General features: G+C 44.4%; 1 protein-coding gene across 3 annotated transcripts in view; it reads left to right on the top strand.

Moving 5' to 3' along the window:
• The window catches only part of LOC111153340 (neogenin 1), a 238,894-nt gene extending 216,451 nt beyond the window's left edge, over positions 1-22,443 (top strand). For 2 of the 3 annotated variants that reach the window (XM_022512319.1, XM_022512320.1), the window contains 8 exons: positions 713-781; positions 4,668-4,815; positions 10,702-10,940; positions 11,533-11,625; positions 15,036-15,194; positions 19,113-19,376; positions 21,351-21,487; positions 21,681-22,443. In XM_022512319.1, the coding sequence (XP_022368027.1) occupies positions 713-781; positions 4,668-4,815; positions 10,702-10,940; positions 11,533-11,625; positions 15,036-15,194; positions 19,113-19,376; positions 21,351-21,487; positions 21,681-21,764 (1,193 nt within the window). In that variant the 3' untranslated portion in view covers positions 21,765-22,443. The remainder of the gene's footprint in view (positions 1-712; positions 782-4,667; positions 4,816-10,701; positions 10,941-11,532; positions 11,626-15,035; positions 15,195-19,112; positions 19,377-21,350; positions 21,488-21,680) is intronic. The other variant, XM_022512321.1, reaches the window with a different exon arrangement.
• Positions 22,444-24,559: the final 2,116 nt, after the last annotated feature.

Genomic DNA, 24,559 nt, shown 5'->3' with positions numbered 1-24,559 from the left:
GTTTTATGAAGTCTGTTTGTGAGGTGGTCCCAAGCCCAAGATCAGCAACCTCACTCATTGTATTTTAGGACAGTGAATTAGGAGATGGTGTCTTGGTGAGCAACAAGAGGGAAGACTTTGTTTTTCCATCCTTGGGTATTTGGGTAACTGAGCAGGAACCACGAACCTGATTTGAACTTCCACATACCTTCCTGCTCCTGCTTAGGGTATCCTTATATTGGAAAAGGCAGCTTTATAATTTGGGGGAAAAATCCAAACACTACTGACACCTACTAGGAGATCAACATAGCCAGGTCCTTTGGAAAAGTCCACTTCCATAATGCAGAAGTCAGCCTAACTGGTCCCTTGATTCCTTTTCTGAGAGAAGCTACTTTTGCCATAAGTGCTCTGAGTGGTCTTGCAGGAACTTTCCTGGGTGAGAGAAATGGGTGTGTTCCCACCATGTGAACAGCAAGTGGCAGTCTGTTTCCACACTAGATACAGCCATGGCCCAAGGGGGGTCAGCCTTTCAGATGCCTCATTGCATAGAAAGCTATACCTTAGTTTGCTTTGCACAGCCCATTTTGTGCCCTGTTGTTTATGTGCTACTTCAATTTCCTCATGGACAGAGTAGACTGAAAATATTTTTTTTGTAGAAAACACTCACTAGCTGTGAATTGGACTCATCCCACCAATGGCTTGGGTCATTACTGACATGATTTCTTCTCCTCAGCCTCAGGGTCTGCAGGAAAAGGAAGCCGGCTGCCAGACCTAGGATCCGACTACAAACCTCCAATGAGCGGTAAAGCTTTTTTGCCCCACTGTGGGCATGACATGGTTTTGCTTGAATTTCGAAATGTCTTTTGTAGTTTTCTCTGTGGTGGGTTATACCATGTTAACCTATTTTCTTTTATTTAGTAGAATTAACTTTAGGCATTTTTTGGCAAAAGTCTGCTAAACTACTGTAAACCCATTCATTATCCATAAATAAGGATCCATAAATAAGATCCATAAATAAGATCGTTTTCCCCACATACCCAACTTAAAGTAAGATTAGTTCTAAACAAATGAGTCTTCCTTTGTGCCCACTGCCTGCCTCTAGAAAAGAATTAGAATCTTGTTCTCAAAAATAAACCCTCTAATGGGATTATCTATCACCTAGAATAAGCCAAAGAAATGCTTCCTGACTTTCTCTCCACACTGCTTACCACAGTGTTTTAATTTGGGAATTCTAAAAAATTCTTCCCACTCTCCTAGCCAGCTTAAGAGCTGATGCCTTCTAACTCCTTAAATGATGGCACCTACTTCTCTACAGAACTTCACTATTTATAAGTTACTTTCACACCTGAAATTATATTTGATCCTCATAACACTGTAAAGCACAGAGAACAGATATTCCCATTTTACACATTAAGAGATTGAGTGGAGGGGCATCTGGGTGGTTCAGTGGGTTAAGCCTCTGCCTTTGGCTTCGGTCATGATCCCAGGGTCCTGGGATTGAGCCCCACATTGGGCTCTCTGCTCAGTGGGGAGCCTGCTTCTCCCTCTCTCTCTGCCTGCCTCTCTGCCTACTTATGGTCTCTCTCTCTCTGTCTAATAAATAAATAAAAATAAAAATCTTTAATAAAAAAAAAAAGACTCAGTGGAGAAGTAATATGCCTGAACTCACCCACTAATTAAGGAAGTCCTAGAACCAAAATCCAGGGCTTCCATCTCCTGATTGTGACATTTCCACTGTCACACACAGCCTAGAAGGCCTGGGGTTCTGTACCAGATGTGGGATTCTGAGTCCTAGGCTGAGTTCTAGGACTCTGCGCTTTTCCCCCTAGGATGCGTGTGTTGTATTTATGTGCATTCCATGGTATAATATTCAAGGCTGTGAGGAAAGCAGCTGTTTCCTTGTTTTTCATTTATACATTCATTCATTCACCCATGTTTATGAAGGTTCAGGTTCTATGTAACAGGCTATGTATGGGAGCAAAAAGCAGTGAGTAACAAAGCAACTGGAAAGGGAAAGCTTCATAGAAGAGGGGAAGTCTGACCCAGATATGAAAGGATGCGTGGAAGATGGCTAAATGTCACAGGGTGGGGAGTGTTGAGCATTTCAGGAAGCACCAACAGCACGTGCAAATGCATGGCAGCCAAAACCAGCCGGCTCTCTCCAGGGATCACACCGCCTGGAGGCAGGCTGGAGATTGTCGCATTAGACCAGGTGGGAGGTTAGAACCAGCCTTCCAGAAGCTCAGGTACCACTGCTGCGAAATGTGAGCTTCACCCTGCTCGTAGCATGTGTAAGACACCTTGTACCACGGGTGAGCTGTGATCTCCGTTTCTTGAGTACCGACTGTTATGACTCTAGTGAATGAAGAAAGAGTTGGGGCTGAGATAATGAAGTCAGAGAGAGTGGTTAAGCAGCTATTGCAGTAGCCCATATGAGGCTTGAGAAATGGCCTGTCATAATGTCCCTGGCAGGACCTGCTCCCTCGGCAGCTCGCTCTCACCCTCTCTTCAGTGGGAGCTTTCAGTCCTCTCAGAAGCTAGAGGGCAGATACAGTTAAGTGGGAATTCATCTCTGGCAGGGGAGAGCTGCCGCCACCACCTCTGCTGGCCCCTGTGCCCCAGCTCCCCAGCTCTGAGTGCAGGGCCTGCCCCACCACACACCCTGCCCAGTAACTCGGCACTCTTCTTAATAAAAGCTTTTCAGTTAAAGGCCCAGTATGGTCTAACTTTATTGGCCCCTAGTTCTGTAGTCTTTCCCAAATGTAAAAATGTTTTATTAAAGGTCAATATGGGGGTGCCTGGGTGGCTCAGTGGGTTAAAGCCTCTGCCTTCGGCTCAGGTCATGGTCCCAGGGTTCTGGGATCGAGCCCCGCATCGGGCTCTCTGCTCAGCAGGGAGCCTGCTTCCCTCTCTCTCTGCCTGCCTCTCTGCCTACTTGTGATTTCTCTCTGTCAAATAAATAAATAAAATCTTAAAAAAAAAAAGTTAATATGTACAATTTAAGTTGTCTATCTGTTTACTTTTTTTTCTCAGAAATGAGGAATAAAAACGATTAAACCAAATGGAGAAGAAGAAGCTGTCAAGCCCTCCTAAATCAGCCCAGATTTTAGCACTGTGTGTGGATGTAGCCTATAAAAACCATACGATCAGAAGTTGGGAGGTCAGCTAATGCAGTTATGGAAGGGGTTCCCACTATAAGTACACCTTGAATTAGATAAAAAGTTTGTAAACCAGGGTTGTATTTGGGAATCACTTGAAAGGCTTTCCTAAAACACAGATTCCCAAGCCAGAGCTTCATGTTAGGAATTTCTTCCACAGTCTCCCAGACTTGTAGAAAGATTCTTCTTAAACACTTCTAGAAACTAAATACTCATTACTTGGTAAGGCAGCTCATCCATTATTGTGCGGCTCTGACTGTTAAACAGGAGAGAGAGAATAGCTGGAAAGAAAGACATCAGCTATCAATGGCAGTCAGAACCATGTGGTGGGATTTCCCATGTTTTATAAATGAGCATGTGTGACTTTTATAATGAGGTGGGAAGGAAAGAAATGTGTTTCAGAAAATAGAAGAACAAGAGTTAGAATACAGCTAGATTACAAGAGGCCTTGATACAAAACGGCCCTCATCCTGTAAGCAACGAGGAAATAATAACAGGAAGAAAAAGAAGAAAAGCTAAATTTCCTCAGGGTCTTCAATGATCTGGCCTCTGTACACTCATCTCTGTCTTTTCCTACTCACTCTCTTCCCTCTAACTTTGTTTCTCTCCCCTTGCTTGAGCAACACTGCTGCCTTTCTCTTCCCTGAACATGCCAAGCTCATTCCTGCCTTAGGATCCTTCCCCTAGCTGTTCCATCTCTCATGAACATTCTTCCTCCAGATCTTCGCATGGTGGGATCTTTCTTGTCACTCAAATCTCAGCTCAAATGCCATTTCCTCAGAGAAATTTTTTCCAACCACTCAGCCTAAAATAGCCACCCACTCTGTATCATATCCCCTCATTTTATTTTTTTTCTTAGCAGTTATTACTAATAATTTCTTGTTTATTTTTTGCCTGTACACCAGCAGTCATATCTTTGTTGTACACTGTTGCATCCTTAGTACCTAGAACAATGCCTGGCACATAGTAACTACTCAGTAAATATTTGTCAAACTAATGCATATGTACAGATCTACTCTTTCCTGAAACTGATTAAGAGAATTAACTTTGCAAAGACTATATTTATAAAAGCAGACTGTATTTTTCTTTTTTTTTTTTCCCAGACTGTATTTTTCAAGTAGTTTTTGTGATCTCAGACATCTGAATGTGGAGAAGAACTTAGCTTTCTCTGAGTGTACATTTTTTAAATGCTTTTGAAAGTCATGATCTAAATGATTTACAAATGGTGCTTTATAAGACAAATTTATGCGTAAGACAACATAAGATACCAGGCGGGGGGCAGGCCCTTTATTTATCCAAGTATAATGTTTACTTTAATTCAGGAAGCCATCACTAAACACCAGCTTTGTGCAAGGCACTGTGTTAAGAACTGTGCAAGTACATAGCCTTGGCTCTGTAGATTGCATGAGACACTTGTATCCAAGGCGATGAGTGTGTTACAGAGACTCTCACATGAAGTTTCCATACTCTGAGTGTATGCATTTTTTGAATTCTCGAAATCTAACAGACATACTGGTTTTCCCTCTACAGGTAGTAACAGCCCACATGGAAGCCCCACCTCTCCCTTGGACAGTAGCATGCTGCTGGTCATCATTGTTTCTGTCGGCGTTGTCACCATTGTGGTGGTTGTGGTCATTGCTGTCTTTTGCACCAGGCGCACCACCTCTCACCAGAAAAAGTAAGGAGCCCCAAATGTGGCCCATGATTTTTGTTATCTATTCTTTTGTTCCTCTGTGACTTGTGTATTTGGAGTTGTACAAAGAGATTAAACATTCAGTATAGTTGACCCTTAAACAATGTAGGGATTAGGGGGTGCTGACACCCCCCCCATGCAGTCAAAAATCCACATATAAATTTTAAATTTTGACTTCGGCAGAATTTAACTACGAGCAGCCTACTATTGACTAAAAGCCTTACTGATAAACTATTAACACCTATTTTGTATGTTATATATTATATATAATACATATTATATATCACATAAATATATCACATATATAATATGTATTATAGACAAAATATATATTTTTTTAGTCTTACAAAAAAGAAAGCTAGAAAAAAGAGTGATTAAGAAAATCATAAGAAGAGAAAATACATTTACAGTGCTATACTGTATTTATCAAAAATAGTCCACACATGGATACCAAGCATTAACCCTAATCCTAGATCTGGAAAGTGGGTTCCTGAACACATGATAAGAAAAGCTGAGAAGCAGCCCAGTTATTCTGGAGAAGACCCCCAAATATTTAAGAATTGGTGGTATTTCTGAAAATGGATGTAAAGGTAAAGATAAAAACAGAAAGAAAAATTGAGTACCTATTAAAGCATATTTAGAGCCCCAAATCCCTTCCTTGCCTCAGCCCAGTAGATGGCTGCATGTCTCTTCCTGCCCAAGCAGAAGTCTGGGGTTTTATTCTCTGGCGAGATCTCTGAACTATAGAGTATCAGGTACATACACTAGCCCAAACCCTAACCCCTAACCGTAACCCTCTAGAGAGGTCTCTGAACTGTAGGATATTAGGCACATACCCTCATGCTGGCCCCAACTCTAACCCTGGATATGAGGAGGAAAAATGGAAGATGCAGTGAGTGTGTGTGTGTGTGTGTGTGTGTGTGTGTGTGTGTGTGTGTGTATACACACACTGAAATACGCAGCCATAAAAAAGAGGGAGATCTTGCCATTTGCAACTACATGGATGGAGCTAGAGAGTATTATGCTAAGTGAAGTAAGTCATTCAGAGAAAGACAAATACCATGTGATTTTTCACTCATGTGGAAATTAAGCAAAACAAATGGGCAAAGGGGGGGAGAAGAGGCAAACCAAAAAAGAGACTATTAACTACAGAGAACACACTGAGGCTACCAGAAGGGAGGTGGGCGGGGGATGGGTAAAAGAGGTGAAGGGGATTAAGGAGGGCACTTGTGAGGAGCCGGTGATGTATGGATGTGTTGAATTACTATATGGTATGCCCAAAACTAATATTACACTGTATATTAACTGGAATTTAAGTAAAAACTTTTTTAAAAGTCTGCATGTAAGCAGACTCCCATGTTCAGTCCCATGTAGTTCAAGGGTTAACTGTGCATGAAAGGTGATGTTTTAAATATTTGTAAGTGAAATGCAGAATGGTTCTTCTTATAAATGTGTATTGGTGTTCTGGCAGGAAAAAGGTGCACACTCAAAACGGGGGAAGGAAGTTTAATGAGGGGACTGTTCACAGAGTCACAGGTGGGGCTAGGAGACGAGACAGAGATGTTTAAGGACCAGTAGCCATGATAGGCCACTGTCACCCTTAGGCCTGAGAGGGCAAGAGGTCTTCCTGAAGAACAGAGAGCCATGTTCAGAAGTCTGAAGCAGTAGGAAAGGGCTTCTTGACAGGAGCTGGGTGTGGTGGAAGGAAGGTGTCCTCTGTCAGCTTCTAGTGCTACAGGGAGGGGACAGGATAAAAACACCTGCTACTCTCCAGTCTCTTGACTGTGTCTTCACTCAGCCAGACCCATCAGAAACCAGGAGCAGGTTGCCAAGTAAGGCATATAGAGGTCATTTAACTCAACCTCTTGAGTCACAGAGCCAAGGAGAGGAGAGGTCTGGAGAGGGAAGTGGACCATGTCCAGCCTTGCCGGTAGCTGCTGTTTGTGTAAGCACACGGTGAGCCAGACACCCAGGAGTTTAGGGGCATTCTTACAGGCTTTTTCACGGCACAGATGCCACCTGAAATGGAAGAGGACCGTAGACCTCTTATTCTACATCTAAGTTTAAGAATATTTTTCAAGGGGTGAGTGGGTGTCTCAGATGGTTGAGCCTCTGACTCTTAATTTCAATTCAGGTCATGATCTCAGGGTCGTGAGACTGAGCCCCATGTCAGGCTCCATGATCAGTGCAGAGTCTGCTTGAGTTTCTTTCTAAAATAAATTTTAAAATCCTTAAAAATTTTTTTTTTCAAGAAGGACTACCAAGTGTGGAAGCTTAGGACTGGCAGGGACAGTGGAGGGAGAATACTAATTTAGTGAATAAGATAGTCTCATTTATAATTGGCATATCAAATTAGCAGAGGGGTCAAATGATCGTGAGCCCTGAACTCCTCTGGGATGTTGAGAGTTGTAATTGTCTAGAGCAGATAGCAAGGTGACTCAGTTATGAGACTGTCTGATAACAGCCTATGCTCCTAAACTTAAGAGGATCCCTGACCCTAGACAACTTTCACCTCACATACAGCATCTGGCCAGCGAGACAGAATACCAAAAATAAAAAGATTCCTGAGTTACCCCTAATAGCAAAAAACACATGTGGGCAATAAAATGACTTTAATTGGTGGATCCTAAAAGATGACAAGATAGAGATATTGCTCCATAAAAGAGAAAGGCAAGTTCACGTCATTGTTTATGATTATCCCTCAGACTTGGTTTGCCCAAGGCAAGACAATGCATGTGTTTAATGACAATAAATATGTTTGTTTTCAGTATAGAGGACAAGTACAGACTGCCCTGTCATTGCCACTGGAGATGGCTTTATGTCACTTTGTGTATGTTTTTGTGAGGTTTTCAATTTTTCTTTTGCCCAAACAAAATAGCTTACCATAGCTTGCATTGCATCTTTTCCAAGGGAGCAGGGGGCTCCTTTTATAAACTTTCTGGTCACTGCCTCTTAAACCTCTCCCTGTCTTTTGATATGGAAAACCGTTTCCCTTAACCAGGTCAGCAATGATGTTATTTCTACTCTAGAACTTGTCTGCAGGCTTCTTTGTTCCGCATTTCAAATGTATCTACTTTCATGAACTTGGTTTTATATCTAGTTTCAGAAATCTTGATATCTTTATTTAAAAGAATCTAAAAAACAAAGTGATGGAATTCCTTAGTGCTTTGGGGATTTAAAAGGAAATTTAGAGAAGCTCTTAGTCTTCAGATTGAGAGGTAGAAAAGGGAGGAAGTAAGAGGCTCTGTACTTTGAATCTGCAGATCCTACAGATTTGAGTCCTTTTGCTTAGAAGAATTGTGTCGAGTCTTCATGGGGCTTTTCCTCTCCCTCTCCCAATGACCATCTTTCCAGCCATTCCATGAACCACTGAAAAATATGTATGAGCTTTTCTTCATACTTGTTTTCCCCTCTGAGGAAGTATCTCCCATTTCAATTGTAGCTGCTTATGGACACTTAAAACTCAAAGCTGACCGAGCATTTACAGCCTAGCCCCTCATTGCTTCTCGACACATTCCTCATTAGCTACCTCACCCTTAGCAGATGAGAACTACCTCCAGGTACCACCATGTGATCCAAAACCTCCTTCAGTGTACTTCCTCCTACCGGAAGCCAGTTCTCCATTAACCCTCTGGATCTCAGTGGCTCTCATCTTTCTAAGAACTTATACTTGCTGTTCTCCCCTCCACACAGCTAACCTTTCACTCTCTTGGCTTTGTCTCTTCAACGGGTAAGTGTGCTTATACCTCTTTTATCTTAAATCATTATAATTACAACCCGTATTCTACTCCCCACTAGCTGTTTACAAAGCCATCCTTCCCATCACCACAGAATCTCTTGATTACTGTATATACTCGTGCATTCTTTCATTGCCTGCTGATGCTTCATTTCTTATCGATCTGGATTCTGCTCCTACCACTTCACTGAATTGCTTTTGCTGAGGACCGATGACCTCCGCATTGTTAAAGCCAGGAGACATTTTTTTCGTCCTTGTCTTAATCTCTCAGCAGTATTTAACTCAGCTACTCCTTCCTTCATGAAATACTCTCTTCTCCTGTATATCATGATTTTATATTCTTTTTCACATCTCCTCCTATCTAACCAGCCATCAGACCTTCCTCGGGACCTGATCCTAGACTTACTTCTCCTATGGTCTCCCCCAGTGCTATCTACTCCCATGGCTTCATTTACTGTCTGCATTCCAGTAACTTCTGTGTTTCTATCTCTGGCCAAAGCCTCTCTCTGAGTCTCAGACTTGCACACTCTGTTGCCTCTTCTATATTTTCTCTTGAATGTCTCAGGGGCACTCACCATGTTCAAGACAGAATTTGTAATCTTTTCTGTCAAGCCTGCTTCTACCTCCATTAATTCCAATATTAGTAAATGACTTAGCCTCAAACTCTTGCTTCTTTACTCCCACCCCACCCCACCCCACCCCACCCCACATCATTTATTCACCAAATCTTGTCATTTCTGCCTCCTAAATAGATGTCAAATCTGCCTCTTCTCTCCATTCCACTGTCCTAGACCACTGTCAGCCATGGCTAAGACTGGTGCAGTAGTATCCTAACTAGTCTCCTATTCTTTCCCCCACCCCGTAAATCCATTTTTCATACTGCAGTTGGAGAAATTGTTTAACTCAGAATTGGTCTCCTTACTCTTCTGCTTAAAACCACATAGTGGTTTCTCATCTCATAGATGGAAGTCAAACTCTTGGCAGGTCTCCAAAAGCTCTTTATGGTCTAGGCTACCTTTGCAGCATCATTTCATCATTCTCCACATTGTTCACTGTGCTTCTGCCACTCAGGACTTCTTACGGGCCCTCTGATATACCAGGCTGTTGTGTTCTGCTTCAAGGCTTTGACATAAGCTGATTTAATCACCTGCAAAGCATCTTCTTCCCTTCCTCCTTTAAGTCTTAACTTCAGTGTCACTTCTTTCTCCAGCTTTGTCCTAGCCACCTTATGCCAACTATTAAAAAATAACTGTAACACTTGGCATTTCACTAAGCTCAGAATATTTTAAAATAATGAGATCAACATCTGTCTTCCTCACTTGACCAGAAATGCTGAGGGCACAGCAGTCCAGTACAGGGATTGACTGACATACAGTGGGTACCTAATAAATGCTTATTGAGTGGGTAAGTGAGTTTGAGTGGGTGAATAGAGAAACTAAGGCACAGAAAAGTAGGCGCTGTCATCCATTCTTCATTTTTATCCATTTGGTAGTCCTAGATTTGGGTTCCCTGAAATGTTCCCTTCCTCTTTTATGAGGCACTGACTCCACCTCTTCCAATGTTATATTTCTAATTAGTGTTCTCTCTATATTAATTGGAAGTTGAGAAACCTTCTGCTTTAGAGACAACTTAATTTTAAAATGCTGTCTAGTCTGTTGATAATTTTGAAAAAAAAAATCACAATGCAGTAGTCAAATATGCCCTTGTATGTATCTTGAAATATGTGTGGACAAAGCAGAGATACCTTTACTGTTCACAAAAGTAAACTTCTTTCCCTTCTTCTGTTGTTTTGCATGTGTGTTTTTAGTTTCTGCCTTTGCTTAAGGCATCTCTCAGAAGGGCGGTTTTAATCATTCAAGCCTTTTCACAAATAAGTTCAAAAGAGTTACTTAAAAAAAAAAAGAAACCCTCGGGGCACCTGGGTGGCTCAGTGGGTTAAAGCCTCTGCCTTCGGCTCAGGTCATGATCTCAGGGTCCTGGGATAGAGCCCTGCATTGGGCTCTCTGCTCAGTGGAGAATCTGCTTCCTCCTCTCTCTCTGCCTGCCTCTCTGCCTGCTTGTGATCTCTCTCTCTGTGTCAAATAAATAAAATCTTAAAAAAAAAAAAAAAAAAACCCTCTTAAATTTTTGCCTAGGAAACGAGCTGCTTGCAAATCAGTGAACGGCTCCCACAAGTACAAAGGGAACTCCAAAGATGTCAAACCCCCGGACCTCTGGATCCATCATGAGAGACTGGAGCTGAAACCCATCGATAAGTCTCCAGACCCAAACCCTATCATGACTGATACTCCAATTCCTCGTAACTCTCAAGATATCACACCAGTTGACAATTCCATGGACAGCAACATCCATCAAAGGCGGAATTCTTACAGAGGTGCAGGTTGTCCCCAAATGTGGGAGAACTATTTCCATTTAAATCATTTTCCATTTCCTACAGTTGCCTGAATTCGGCGATTCCTATGTGAGGTTAGGTTTAAAGAAATGTGTATTGTGGGATTTGGTCAACATCTGATAAAGAATAGATAGTTTGGAAAAACATAGCTTGTTACTGGGGAGAGGTTCCATGCCCAGATGAGACAGCCTTCTAGATCCGTTAGGTCTCTTCTCAGGTGTCAGCAACTTGATACCGAAGCATTTGAGACAACCTCACCTATGTCTGTACATTTCATCCTCTCCCTTCCTTTAAAGTCTGCCTCTCTTTGTGGTGGTCAGAATGTTCTTGGTCTGGACACCAACTCCAGACTGAAGCGTGGTAGGCGACATTGTGTCAACTGCACTGACTCTCAGCAGAGACTCCTCTAAGGGGCTCCTGATCATTTTTCTCGTTTTTCACTTCCTGCAGAAGCATCTTGTCCCCATTATATTGTTTGCAAGTTCTGACCCCTCCACCGGGAGTGTTTTACCGCTGAGGCTGCTTAGTGGCCTGGGGCACATGCTTATAACTAACCTCCATATTTGCTGTCTAGGGCATGAATCAGAGGACAGCATGTCTACACTGGCTGGAAGGCGGGGAATGAGACCAAAAATGATGATGCCCTTTGACTCCCAGCCACCCCAGCGTAAGTGAAAACCTCTCATTTCCCCTGTGCTGCCAGTCTACCCAGTTGTCCTGGGGAGCCACTACAAATGATGTCTTTGATTTCATGTGATCCTGACACAAAAGATGACCCACTGAGGCTTTGGCACCTTGGCAAGAAATACCAGACACTTTCGTATTTTGCAATTTATATCTTTCTTGAGATAAATAAGCTAAAAAGCCAACTACCCCAGTCTCCCAGGAGCAGAGAAGTAACCAGTCTCCCTAACAGTAAGCACAGCATCTGTACAGGAGGATGGAGAAGTGTCATTCCAGGCTGGAGCTAAGGATAGCCGGATGTCACAGTGTTCCTTAGACTTCCTGATACACATTCAGTGTTGATGGACACCTGTCATTTTTTTAATTAATTGACTTTATATTTTAGAGGATTTTTAAGTTTACAGAACAGAGTTTTTGCAACAAAATTTGTCAACCTTAATTGACCATGCCTCACTTTGATAAGCATAAAAGTTACTCGGCCTCCTTTAATAATATTTGAAATTCAAAGTAAGTTTGAAAACCAAAAAACAATGGAACAAACCAATGCTTTTGTTCACACTACTGTGTCTTCTCCCTTGTCACTGTTTTCAAGGTAGGGCGGCTGTTCAGACCGGCTAGCACGGTGGGGCTTTCAGGTGAGGGTCCCCTGTGCCATCCTACAGTGAAAAAGCCACCTACCTACTGATAACAAGTTTTTCCAGTTCTGTACCAGAAGTATTTGTTGTAAGCTGAACAGATACCCAGTAAGCAGTCAGACACCTAGATTCAAATCCTGAAAGCATCCACTCGATCACTTTTCAGTTTAACCTAAATGAGCTTTTGAGTTTTTTATTAATTTCTTAAGATGTCCCATTTCAGAACTCTCAGCCACCTCTCTGTCAACAAGTGACAGAGATTTAAATAGTCACAGATACCCTACACACCAAAGAAGTAAACCATGGCTCCCTATACTTGGAAACTGGTGAAACATCCAGGTGTGTAAATGCACACACACTGTCACAGTCACTGTGCACAGACATGTAGATGCTAGATTCTAAAAGTCAGCTTTGGAAGAGAAAGGACTGATTGATTAGCAGGTCATTTCTGCACAAAGTAGGGACCATGATGAAAAAAGAAGGGCCTGAACTTGGAAGCATGCAGGGAAAATAAATCATGGTTTCCCTCTTATGAGAGGTGCCGTGGCTGGGGTCCCAGGTCTAAAAATATAAGTGTCTGAAAAGGATAAACCCATTGCAGTTGTGTTTGATGTATAGCAGGATGATAGCGGGACTGCTTATTTGTTTCGTACAAGATTTTGGTTTTTACCTGAACTGGCTTCTTTTTAAATGTTAAGGAGAAAAGATATGTTGTACCAGTTGGTATCAGTTTTTTTTTTTTTTTTCTTTTTCTTTTTTGGGGGATGGGCAAGGAGTACCCATAAATAATACAGTATTATTTAATTTGTGCCTCAGTAGGTGGGAGAGTGAGTGGATTCTTTAATTCAAGATTCTGAAAACCGGTATTCCAGTATGCTTGTGAGATCTCCTTTTCCCCACCTGGCTCCAGTCCTTTTTCTCAGGCTGGGTTCTGCTGGAGTCTGTCTCACTAGCCACCCACCTGGCCTTCAGCAGCTGAGCACTGCTGGGAAGCACTTGGCTACACTGGACGGAGGTTCAGTCAGCCTTGTACAAGGCCTTGCTCAGAAGCGCCAGAACCCAAGGCAACTGACAGCTAGTGATTGCTGGCTGTGTTCTAGGGAGGTGCTTTCACATTGTCTTCTTTTTTATATACCCAATTTGGAAAGACTGGAAATGCCTTTAAAAAGAGAAAGTCACTTCTGTGACTTTCTGATTCATACTGAGAATGCTTCTCAGGTTGTACTTCCTAGGTAAAAGTCAGGAGGTTTCTTCTGTTCCCCCTGACCTTAATTCTACAAAATACTGATGCTGAAGCTTCCTGCTTCAGAAGACCACCTCTCTTCCCCTAAAGGAGGTGCTGCCTCCCAGATTACCCTGAATCTCCTCTGCTGGCTTTTCCAAGTTGGGTTTGGTTCCTAAGGACCACCTGAGCCTTCTGGCCTCTGAGTGCCGGGAATGCCCCTGTTTTTTTCCCCAAACCTTAAGGAGGGAAGGAGCAGTGACACTCCAGGGCCCGTGGTTGCTTGTGCCATCTGCCTGTCTGGCAAGTGGCCAGGGCAAGAAATAGCTGGAGAATAAAAGTGTCTAGAATTTTTCTTCACTAGAGTAATGTTGAGTGGCCCCACAAAGATCTACGGAGATCCTTGGTGACAGAGACATTTAATAGACTCCAAAGGCTAATTAAGTTTTATCACAGTTCTTGAAGCCCTTGCTTAGAGGGAAAAAAAGGTCCCCTGTGTTCCTAGTCAGCCCCACCTCTTTGCCTCTTTGAGGGATTTAGAGCTGTCCTGCTGGTCTTAAACGTTCTGTTTCTAAAACTACTCCAAGGGCGTACCTAAGAGAAGCCCCAACTGGGCTTCTGATTTTGTTTGCATCTCTAGGATCGATAATGAAGCCTCATTAAAGGAGTGTTTTGTCTTCATAGAAAGTTATGTATGGAATATCTGTGTGGAAATTTGGATTCGTTAGCAAAATGCAGCAAATTTAATTCCTTAGCCAATGTGGGAAGGAAGGATGCAATTAGGAAAGAACCGTTTATATTTTAAAATGTGAATGGATGTGGCCGAGCTCCCAGACTAGAAGCAGTTAAGAGACGGTGCCATAGACCTGTGTTTCATGCTTTTCATGCTAGACGAGTTCAGTTCTATTTATGTTCCTTTTAAGATAGGAAGAACTGATTAACTGATTAAACTGTTTAAACTCGTCCATTCAACCTAAATACCTATTGCATGCCTCATTCAACAATAAGAAAAAAACAGAATGTATTAGGAATATACTCGAAGGAAAAGAAACTTTTATTTTTTTAGCAGGAGAAAAAAATGATAGACACCTAAACCATCATTTGTTTGCTTATGGATTTATATTTTGTAACATATTCAAATAGATATTTTTAATAACTCATGTAATCCATGTTTATTGTAGAGGAATTGGAAATACAAATAAACCAAGAGAAGTTTTTTTTTTTTAACTCCTGACCATGCTATCCCCCAAGATAATCCCATTAACATTTTAGTGTGTATTCCTCAGAAGTTTTTGTGTGTGTGTATGTGTGTATAGATAGATAGATAGATAGATACGTGCTTAGGAGCATGTTGATTTAAAAAAATAAAAAAAGTAAAATCCATGGCTAATTGTTCACACCAACCAGCTGCCCCCCAGAAGCCAAGGGAATGGTTGTACTGTGTGGGAGGGGCAGGGGTGGCTTTGCTTGGAACTGTGACTTGTGTGTGTCTGTGCAAGCATGTTAAGCACTTCTCTGTCTTGTGTTCATCCACAGCTGTGATTAGTGCCCATCCCATCCATCCCCTCGATAACCCTCACCATCATTTCCACTCCAGCAGCCTCGCTTCTCCAGCTCGCAGTCATCTCTACCACCCGGGCAGCCCGTGGCCCGTTGGCACATCCCTGTCCCTTTCAGACAGGGCCAATTCCACAGGTGAGAGATGAGGCTCGAGCCCCAGATGGAAAGCATTCCCAGAGTTGGCAAGCTGAAATGGGAAGGACTTGCCCTGCCTAGAAGGATTTGGAATTTTTCTGTGTTGTTTATGTATCATAACGTTTCTCTTATTGACTCAAATTGATTTCTGTAAAATTCGCCACTCCCCATTTTTTTCTCCCTAAGTTGATAAGTGCTCGGTGTAAGGTGTCCTCTTAGTAAAAACACAATAACTCAAATCACATAACCATGTCTTGTTTCATCAAGTTGCATCTTGATTCAGTCATATTTTGTTTATTTTTTAATCTTCTAATCTGAACGGAAAACTCATTCGGGATGATGTTCAGACACGAGATGTGGCCTTCCCCTTGCAGTTACTCTGTGGTTAGGAGGGTCTGTAGGGCAGCCGTAAGATAATTCTCATATTAGATCTTATACATACTCCTGTTGTGGCCCAAAGTAAGAAATGCATCCAGGGCCAGTGGGGCCAGCTGGGGCCATTCACAGCCCTGTGAATTTTGTGTACATTGTAAACCTCAAGTTGCCCAGAGGATTACACTGACGTTAGAAGAGGCTGCATAGGCATGCATCATCTCTAAAAAACAGGAAATGAGCCTAAAAACTGCAGTGCATTTAAAGAAATACATTGCCAGCTAAACACATCCCCAGTTTGGAAATCTTGGGAAATAGCATTATTAAACAGTTTCAAGGAGGAGTGGAACAAATACTGTTCGTCCTTATTAAATGAAAATTAATTTCCATCCCGTCAGTGTTAGGTGCAAATCTAGTAACTTCTCATATGTACAGTATGTTCTTTCTCCATCATTTGAAATGTGTCTGTTAATAGTTACGATGTTATAAGTAGAATTAAATTTTGCTTGTTCTGGAAAATAAGGGAATTTCAATTGAATTCCACTTCAAAAGCACCTCAAAACCTCATGCTAGAAGTTTGGGTTACCAATAACATTCCCCCTCTCTAGGTTTTGATCAATTTGAAACACACCCAAAACATCAGATGAAGATCACAGCTTTATTAAGGGGACGCCTGCCAACTCCCAGAGTTGCCTCTCCCAAACCTTTACTTGGTTGGCATTCTCCAAACCAAGTGGAGAATGCCATTTAAACTTGTGTCTAAAATGGGCCTTCCTGCTCTCTCCTTCCAGATCCAGGTTTGGGGCCCTTGCCTTAGGGAAGGACAGTCCACTGGCCGTTGTCTGGAGAACCAAATTCTGCCTCATAGACCTAGTCTCAGACAGAACAGAGACAGGAAAGCAACCTTCCAGATCTGCTCTTGGAAAGCAGTTTTTGTGTCCTGACTCTCTTTCTCTATTTTTAAGGCAGAAGAATCCCACCCACTCAGATGTGGGCCTGCCTGAGGGCATGTCAGGCTCTTCTCAATCAGATCAGCCTCTTCTTCCTTCCTCTCCAACTAGGAGGGGCTTGAAGGTTGGCAAGGAGCAGAGCAGCCCTCACCGCCCTGATCCAGGTGGTCTAGTGCTGCTAAAATTTCCTAACTTGGGCAGACAGTGAAGAGAGGAAAAAGTAGTGATTTGTATCACTACAGGGTTCATCACTTTAATGACCAGAGGGAGATAAAGAAGGTAAACTAATGACAGGGAAAGTCACTGAAGACAGTTCAGAAACACAGAGCAAGTGTCTAGAAATGATCCACATTCTCTCACCATTGAATTTTCCTGGGTCGCTGGAGCTCAGTGCTGCCACCAGCCCTATGCATGTGGGCTAAGCTTGGCTAGGGCTTGGCCAGAGTAGGGCTGTCCCTGCCCTAGAGAGCCACCAATTGACACAGGAAGAGCACTTTCCACTTGTCCAAGCCCTCGGCCAGTGTAAACTTTGTATCTTAAACCCTGAGAGGTAAGTCATTCAGGTAGCAGGCCCTTAGGCAAGGGAGAAATCTTAATGACAGGATAGTTTTCCTTGTGGGGCAGCCGTGTCACACCCTTCACTGGGAATATAACATGCCCGGTGCCCTCTCCAGTTACACAGCAGGGTGGCCCTGGTATGTGGCAGCAGGCCAGGTTTCTGACTCGGGTAGGCAACACCATTCTCCTTTTTTACATTTCCCACCACCTCTTGGACCCTGAGAAGCTTATACATCAAAGTCAGGCATTTGAGGTGGCCAAGGTAGGCATGTGTGCCCAGAGCTGACCTGACCTGTCTCCCAACACAGGCTGACATGGTCCAGGCTGGAGTCTGCTGCTTCTCTCCTACCCCCTACTCCCCTCTCTAACCGGCTTCTCCCCAGCCCAGGATTGCACAGAGTAAGACCAGCAGCTCCTAGCTGTGATTATCGCTGGCTCCAGGAAGCAAAGAAATGAGGTCCTCAGTGCACCTCTTGAGAGGTTGAGAAGTGACATAGGCCTAGTGGGGTTATCACAGCCAGGCTTTCCACACTGGGGAAAGGTGTGTGAGTCCCTTACCCCTGGGACCCAAGATCTTTAATCTGAGGGTACATTAGCACTCATGACTGTGGCGTCCTGTCTCCTGGGAGCCCAAGGGAATAGATTCAATGTTACCTCAGGAACAAGGGCAGGGAGAGGTTGGATTTCTACAGGCTGCTCATGCATTACTACTTTAAAAAGTTTATTTTCCCTTTTGAAGTGGAGGACTCTAGGAGTCAGGGGAGGCCCTCCTCCTGACTGCCCAGTGCAGCCCATTAGCCCTGAGCTGGTGTCTCCAGACCCATCCTCAGGTTAGGGATGTGGGTCCGCACCAGCTCACACTGTTTAAAAGGGCTTCCTTTTAAAGGGGACCAGTAGTATTGGAAATGGAAGGGCAGTGTGATGTGGGAGTTCCGAGCGTGGGCTTGGGAGTCGGGGCGCAGGTATTCGGATTCCTGCCCTCGCCATTTTGAGTCCATGAGCAGCACCTAACATCCCGGTGCCTTCTGAGTTTCTGTGAGCATAGAATGAGCTAGTGAATGTAGAGCACACAGCATAGTGGCTGGCTCAGAGTAAGCGCTCAGTAATTTACAAAGAAAAGAACCTTATCAATTATTCAGGTCCCGTGTTCAGCACATTTCATACATCTTCTCAGTCCTCACTGAATTAGGTTATCCTCCCTGTTTTGTAGGTGAAGAAAGAGACCCAGATTCAGTGACTCCAAGTTAACCCAGCTCGTATGCCAGCTTTATAGCCCAGGTTTATCTGACTCCAAAGCCAGTGGTTTTTCTATCCCACCACACTGCCTTCTGGAACAACTCTGACCCCTCTTCACATGTTTGGAGACTGTCACGTTCTTCCTTAGTCGTCCCCCTCTCCAGGCTGATCTTCCCCTGTTTTTTTCCCTCTCGACCCAAACACCTTTATGTGGCATGTTCTTAAAGCTATTTTCAGACCTCTGGACTATTTGGTTGTCCAGGTCTCCCTTGAGCTGTGGGGCTGTTGCTCTGGTGAGGCCGTGCACAGTCCCCCAACAGCATGCAGGGCCTGTGGCATTGCCTCTTCTGTAGTAACCGGCAGGCCTTTTGGGCACATCTGGTGCTTGTCAGGCAGACATGTTATCTATGACAGGCCAGTTTCTAAGACCATCGGTCAGTCAATGAGTGATGTTTTTAATCTCCTTTTATATTCACATCTTAATAGACAGTAGCCCCAGGAACCTTTATGTCTACTCCCTAGTAAGTACTCAGGAGAATGCTGTAAAATTGTGACCACTTAGCTGTGTGGGCGAGAACATTTCAGCAGAGCAGCTGGTTGGCACAGTTGTTTGGGACTCTTTTGAATTAGTCCATTCTTACCTGGCCTTGGCAGTGGTGCTGATCCATGTTCCCTTGGACTAACACTGGTCCTGAGTGCTTATTGAGCTGATTTCAGGGGCCCTTAGAAGTAGCCAGAACCCTGCTATGTGCGTGTGTTTAATGGGAGAAGAAATGCTAACATTTAGACTTTCCTGCTGTAGAGTCCGTTCGAAATACCCCCAGCACTGACACCATGCCAGCCTCCTCGTCTCAAACATGCTGTACTGATCACCAGGACCCTGAAGGTGCTACCAGTTCCTCTTACTTGGCAAGCTCCCAAGAGGAAGATTCAGGCCAGAGTCTTCCTACAGCCCACGTGCGCCCTTCCCACCCATTGAAGAGCTTTGCTGTGCCGGCAATCCCACCCCCAGGCCCTCCCACCTATGATCCCGCGCTGCCAAGCACACCGTTACTATCCCAGCAAGGTGAGTGAGGACAGCAGCACCACTGGCGGGACCCTTTGGCTCTGGCTTGGGGCACAGGTCACCTCTTTGACAATAGCAAATACCTTCCAGGCTTATCCTAGTAGTTCAGAGTAGCTAGAAGTCATTGCCCCTTTCAAGAAGTATATGGGCTCCCTTCCCTGGGCAATGCATATGAACTAGAGAATAATATTGTGGGGAGTGAGGGCTGACTTTCTGAATCGTGTTTTGGGTGCAGAATTCTTGGTGGTAAAATCCAGTGGCTATAGGTGTGGACAACAGATCTAGTCCACTTAGCCTCCCCAAAATGCCTCCCTCTGTAGGGTTCCTACAAGGTAGGGAAGGATTGGGGAGGACAAGACATGGAAGTAAGGGGCCCTTCAGATGGGTCGGAAATCAATTCCTCAAGTTCACCTGGTCCCCACGAAGCACCTATCCTGAAAAGCATGCTTTTCCCTACTTCTCCATGTCTGTTATGATGGTCTGTTTTAGAGTAAGTTAGTGGTTTTCAAGCTTTTTGGTCTCAGGACCCCTTTATAGTCTTAAAACCTATTGAGACCATGAAGGAGCTTTTCTTTACATGGGCTAGATCTACCAATATTTAGTGTATTAGAAATTAAAACAGAAAAGTTTAAGCTCTTTTATTAACTCATTTAAAAATAGCAAATCTAACATGTAAAATAAATAACATATTTTTATGAAAAATAACTTTCCAAAACAAAAATACAGAAAGAAAAGTGACATTGTCTTGTATTTTCACAAATCCCTATAGCATCTGGCTTCATAGGAGGGAGCTGGATTCTCAAACCTGCTTCTGCACTCAGTCTGTTGCAACATGTTATTTTGGTTGAAGTGTAAGAAGAAAACCTGGTCTCGCAGATAGGAAGTTGGAAAAGGGAAGAGTATTTTTGTAACCTCTTCAGACTGGATATTCTTTTTTTAATACTATAGCAAAACACAAGAAGTTGTATTTTCTTACAGGTTTGTTTGTAATGTAATATAGCCATACCCGTGAACTGTTTGTACTCTGTTTCATGAAAATCCAGCCATCTTGTACTTTGAATGCATGATATCGGACATCATTTGGAAAATATTGGTTTAGTAAGTTATACAGATCCTCCAAAACTTAACACAGTTCATTATACAAAATGTAAAACTACATTTATTAGTATCACCAAAGTCTGTAAGTATTGGGAGGCTCTCAAGCTCTTGGTGGCACATACAAGTTTTTCAAGATTCTAATTTTCACTTGAAACTTGTATTTTATCATTGGGGATAAAAACTGTCCATTATTTTTCTTGAAGTGACTGGCTTACTTTATTTACCATCTAGAAAATGTCTGCCCAGTGCTCAAGTCTGAATAACTGGTATGTCTGTCAGTCTTTCTTCGGACTGACATTGGTGTTTCATGACGGAAGCCACAGTTCCTCTTGTAACTCAAGCTGTCACAAAGGTCCTGAGCTCCAGTCAGCCACCGTCGTGTAGTAGACGGAAGTACTTTATACATACTTTCCATTTTGTCACATAGGATAAAGGATGTATAATCAAGGTGGAGATTTAGTAATTTTTATTACTTCATTAAGGATGATCTTAAGTTAAACCAACCTTTTTTTTTTTTTTTTTTTAAATGTTAGTCTTGTCCGTGAATGACTTTGCAGTTTGGCACCACTGCCCTAATTTATGCTAAGGCTGCAGCGGTTTTACCCACTGTTGCTTTCATACCATCAGTGCAGAGGCAAAAACTTATTATCATGAAAGGAATTTTGACCTTACTTCTAAATTTCTAAAGCCAAATGGAACTGTTTCTTTAGCCACTTTCTCCCTCCTTCCCTTGAGTGCAGTGCCTTTTCAGAGCAAGAGCTGTGCTCTAGGTCTGGGTGCATCCCTCACCCTGAAGCAGCAGCTAGACCTTAGTTGCCTTCATGAGATCTGGGGGAGCAGCTCAGCAACACCCCTAATGGTACCCTTTCCCCTCAGCTCTGAACCATCACATTCACTCGGTGAAGACGGCCTCCATTGGGACTTTAGGAAGGAGCCGGCCTCCGATGCCAGTGGTGGTGCCCAGTGCCCCTGACGTGCAGGAGACCACAAGGATGCTGGAGGACTCTGAGAGTGTAAGTTCCTGGGCCGCCAGCCCAGCCAGGATGTCGGGTGTGTGTCCTGTGGCCTGCGAGTGTGCCGGTCACACCACGTTGTGTGCGGGCCCAGAGGTGTGAAGCGGATGCACTCACCCTTTGAGCAGACATCCCCGAGCATCTCCCTGTGCCAGGAGCGGTGCTTGACGGCTTGCGCACCTTCTCTCCGCAGAGCCATGAGCCAGATGAGCTGACCAAAGAGATGGCGCACCTGGAAGGGCTCATGAAGGACCTGCACGCCATCACGACAGCCTGAGACCCCGCCCGACTGCACACCTGGGCCGAGAAGTCGTGGTTCAGAGCCTGGAAAGCAAGGATTGTACAGAGCACGTGAGGCCAGCACTTAAGAACACAGAGCGAGCGGGCAGACCAGCCGGCGCCCCTGCGTGGGGCCGGCTCCAGGCACGGCCACCTGCCTTCTCCTGGTCAGCCTGGAAGAAGCCCGTGTCAAGGCGGCTTCCCTTTGCCTGCTGATACCCTGCAGGACTGGGCACCATGGGCCAAAATTTTGTGTCCGGGGAAGAGGCAAGAAGCGCACCGTACATTTCATTTTGTGGTCAGGCTGTGTCTTCGTACTGCAGCCGCGTCGCCTTCATGGAGTGTAGACATTGGCATTCACGTACAGTTTTATTTGTGTCCTATTTTATTTTACCTTCGAAAGAAAAACACTATCAAAAACCAAGGGAGTCCATGGTGTTCTCCACAAGTGGTTGACATTTGACTGCTTGTCTGAATTACGTATGGAAAGTCATTGACAATGTGGGTTGTTCCAGGGGTTGGCTTGTTTTTTGTTCTTATTTTTGAATTCCGAGTCATTGCATCCTCTACCAGCTGTTAATCCATCACTTTGAGGGAGGGAGGAAATGTTGCATTGCTGTTTGTAAGCTTTTTTATTATTTTTTATTATAATTATTAAAGGCCTGACTTTTCTCCTCTCATCACTGTGAGATCACAGATCTATTTGAATGAAATGTAACATTGAAAAGACTTGTTTGTTGCTTTCTGTGCAGTTTCGAAGTATTGGGGTGGGGGTGGGCTGGGGGGTTGGGAATAGGAAGTGGAGGGGCTGCTGAGGTCTGTGAATGTTTCAGTCGTCGTGCTTTCTTCCAGAAGCCTGCAGAGAACGGAAGCATCTTCTTTTTCGTCCTGTCCTGGCATGTCCATCTCTATTGTCACTAAGTTGCAACTGGACTTTCGTTTGGATCTTTGTTAAAAAATTCTTCTGTGCAATAGGTGAGTTCGAGGACTTAGCTGCCCTGATGAGTGAGTCACATCCTGGTGAGAATGTCCATGCTGAGGAGCCAGTGCCACACTTCCGATCTCTAGAGTGACGCGGAACAGGCCGAGAGGCCCAGCCGTTCCCGGAAAGTCAGGGGGCAAGACGGAGTCCTTTCCTGCTGTCACCATGTGTTTCCTGGGGGTCGCGGGAGGTAAAGAAAGGCACTTGGATTCCTCACAGGACTCCTTGCTTCTCTCTAGTTCTGTCCTTGGCGGGTCCGGCTCTCGCTGCCGTGTTTCAGAGCCCCTTAGGGAAAGCACTCACAAGGACGAGGCCGGCAGGGGCTGCAGCACCCCCAAGGCTCTCCACTCCTTTCTGAACATTGTTCTGGAGGTAGCAGGGGACAGGGACAGCAGAGGTGACCACCGCCTCTTCCATCCCAGCAGCTCAGCGAAGCCCCTGATCAGCACAGGGTAGCAGGAAGCTCCTGGGACATGCTGGGAGGCCCTTTGCCTTTGCAAACAGCCCTTACGTTCTTTGTCTTAAAAAGGTAAGGAGCTGAGGTGGGTTGTTTTTTTTAATACTGAGAATATTAACAAAATCCAGGACTGACCGTCAGGCATCTTCCCCTACTCCCCCCAACTCCCCAGAAGGCAGTGTGGAAGGTGCATCAGGCTTTGTTTCTGTAGCCAGGAAGAGGTCAGCTGCTGAGACCACGGGCAGGTACCCAGCCCACCAGCCCCAGGGGCCCCGGGCTCTGCCCTGGCCCCACAGACGCCCCACTTGCCTTTGTACAGTCGCTATTTCTCCTTTTGAGGTCTTCACACATATTGGTTTTGTAGATGAACTCTGTATTTATTATTTTGGGGGCAATGAGAAGTGCAATGCCGGGAGTCCCGCCGCCGTGCCAGCCGGTCACACAGGACTGTGCCAGGTGGGATTCTGGAAAACCAGTGCACTTAAACTGGTCCTGAGGAGAGCACTCTGGACACCAGGAGGGCTAGATTCCCCAGAAGCTGTCTTACCTTTTGCCCAAAGAAACGTGCTCGGTATTCGGGGCGTTCCCTCCCGCGAACCCTGACACTCGTGTTACCTCAGGGCCTCGGCACCTGGATACTGCCGCAGAACGGGGGCGGGGGGAGGGGCCTATTTTTAAATAAAATAACTGTTCAAAGTTGGGGGATTTTTTTAAAATTAAGAAAAAGGAAAGCTATTCTGTATTGCACCTTTTCACAGTTTAATACATTTTCTTACATATTCCTGTGATTTTTGAAATTAAACCATTGTGTGTCTTGTAATGTCCTAGTTGCGCTGCTGCTCGGCAGCTTCCTTCAGGAGGATTTGGAACAAACGTGTCTTGCCTTGTTGCCTGCTGGAAGGGGACCTGGAGGGCTGCTGGGGCCTGGTTTCTGTACACACTTGTTTGGCCTTTTCTGTAGTTGATGCTGTAAACTCTATGGCTTTTTAAAAAACAATTTCATGTTTTTATTTAGTATTGGAAATCCAATACACTTTTTTAATCCAATCAAGCTCCGGTGTGGTCAAAGAGTTTGTTTACTTCTTCCTTAAGAAAACAAGAGCTTTGGCGTCCCTGGTTCCCGGCCTTGACATGACTTCGCTGTTGCCCTCATAATCTTAAAGGCAGGAGTTCTGAGGGGCCCTGAGGGAGGTGTGGCGGGTGAGCGGGGAGACAGCAGGCCGCGGTCAGGTAGGCTGCGGTCAGGTAGGCCACGGTCAGGTTGTCTGCCAGCCCTGAAGATGAGTCCTGTCCCCGCCCCCCATGCCACCATCGCTGCCCTGCATGGACGGAGCCACCCCAAGGAACGGAAGAT

The sequence above is a fragment of the Enhydra lutris genome, unplaced genomic scaffold, assembly GCF_002288905.1.
Source record: "Enhydra lutris kenyoni isolate GAN:26980312 unplaced genomic scaffold, ASM228890v2 scaffoldscaffold31, whole genome shotgun sequence".
Taxonomy (NCBI): Eukaryota; Metazoa; Chordata; class Mammalia; order Carnivora; family Mustelidae; genus Enhydra; species Enhydra lutris.
Note: the sequence above shows the minus strand (reverse complement) of the source record. Positions and strands in the feature narration are given on the sequence as shown.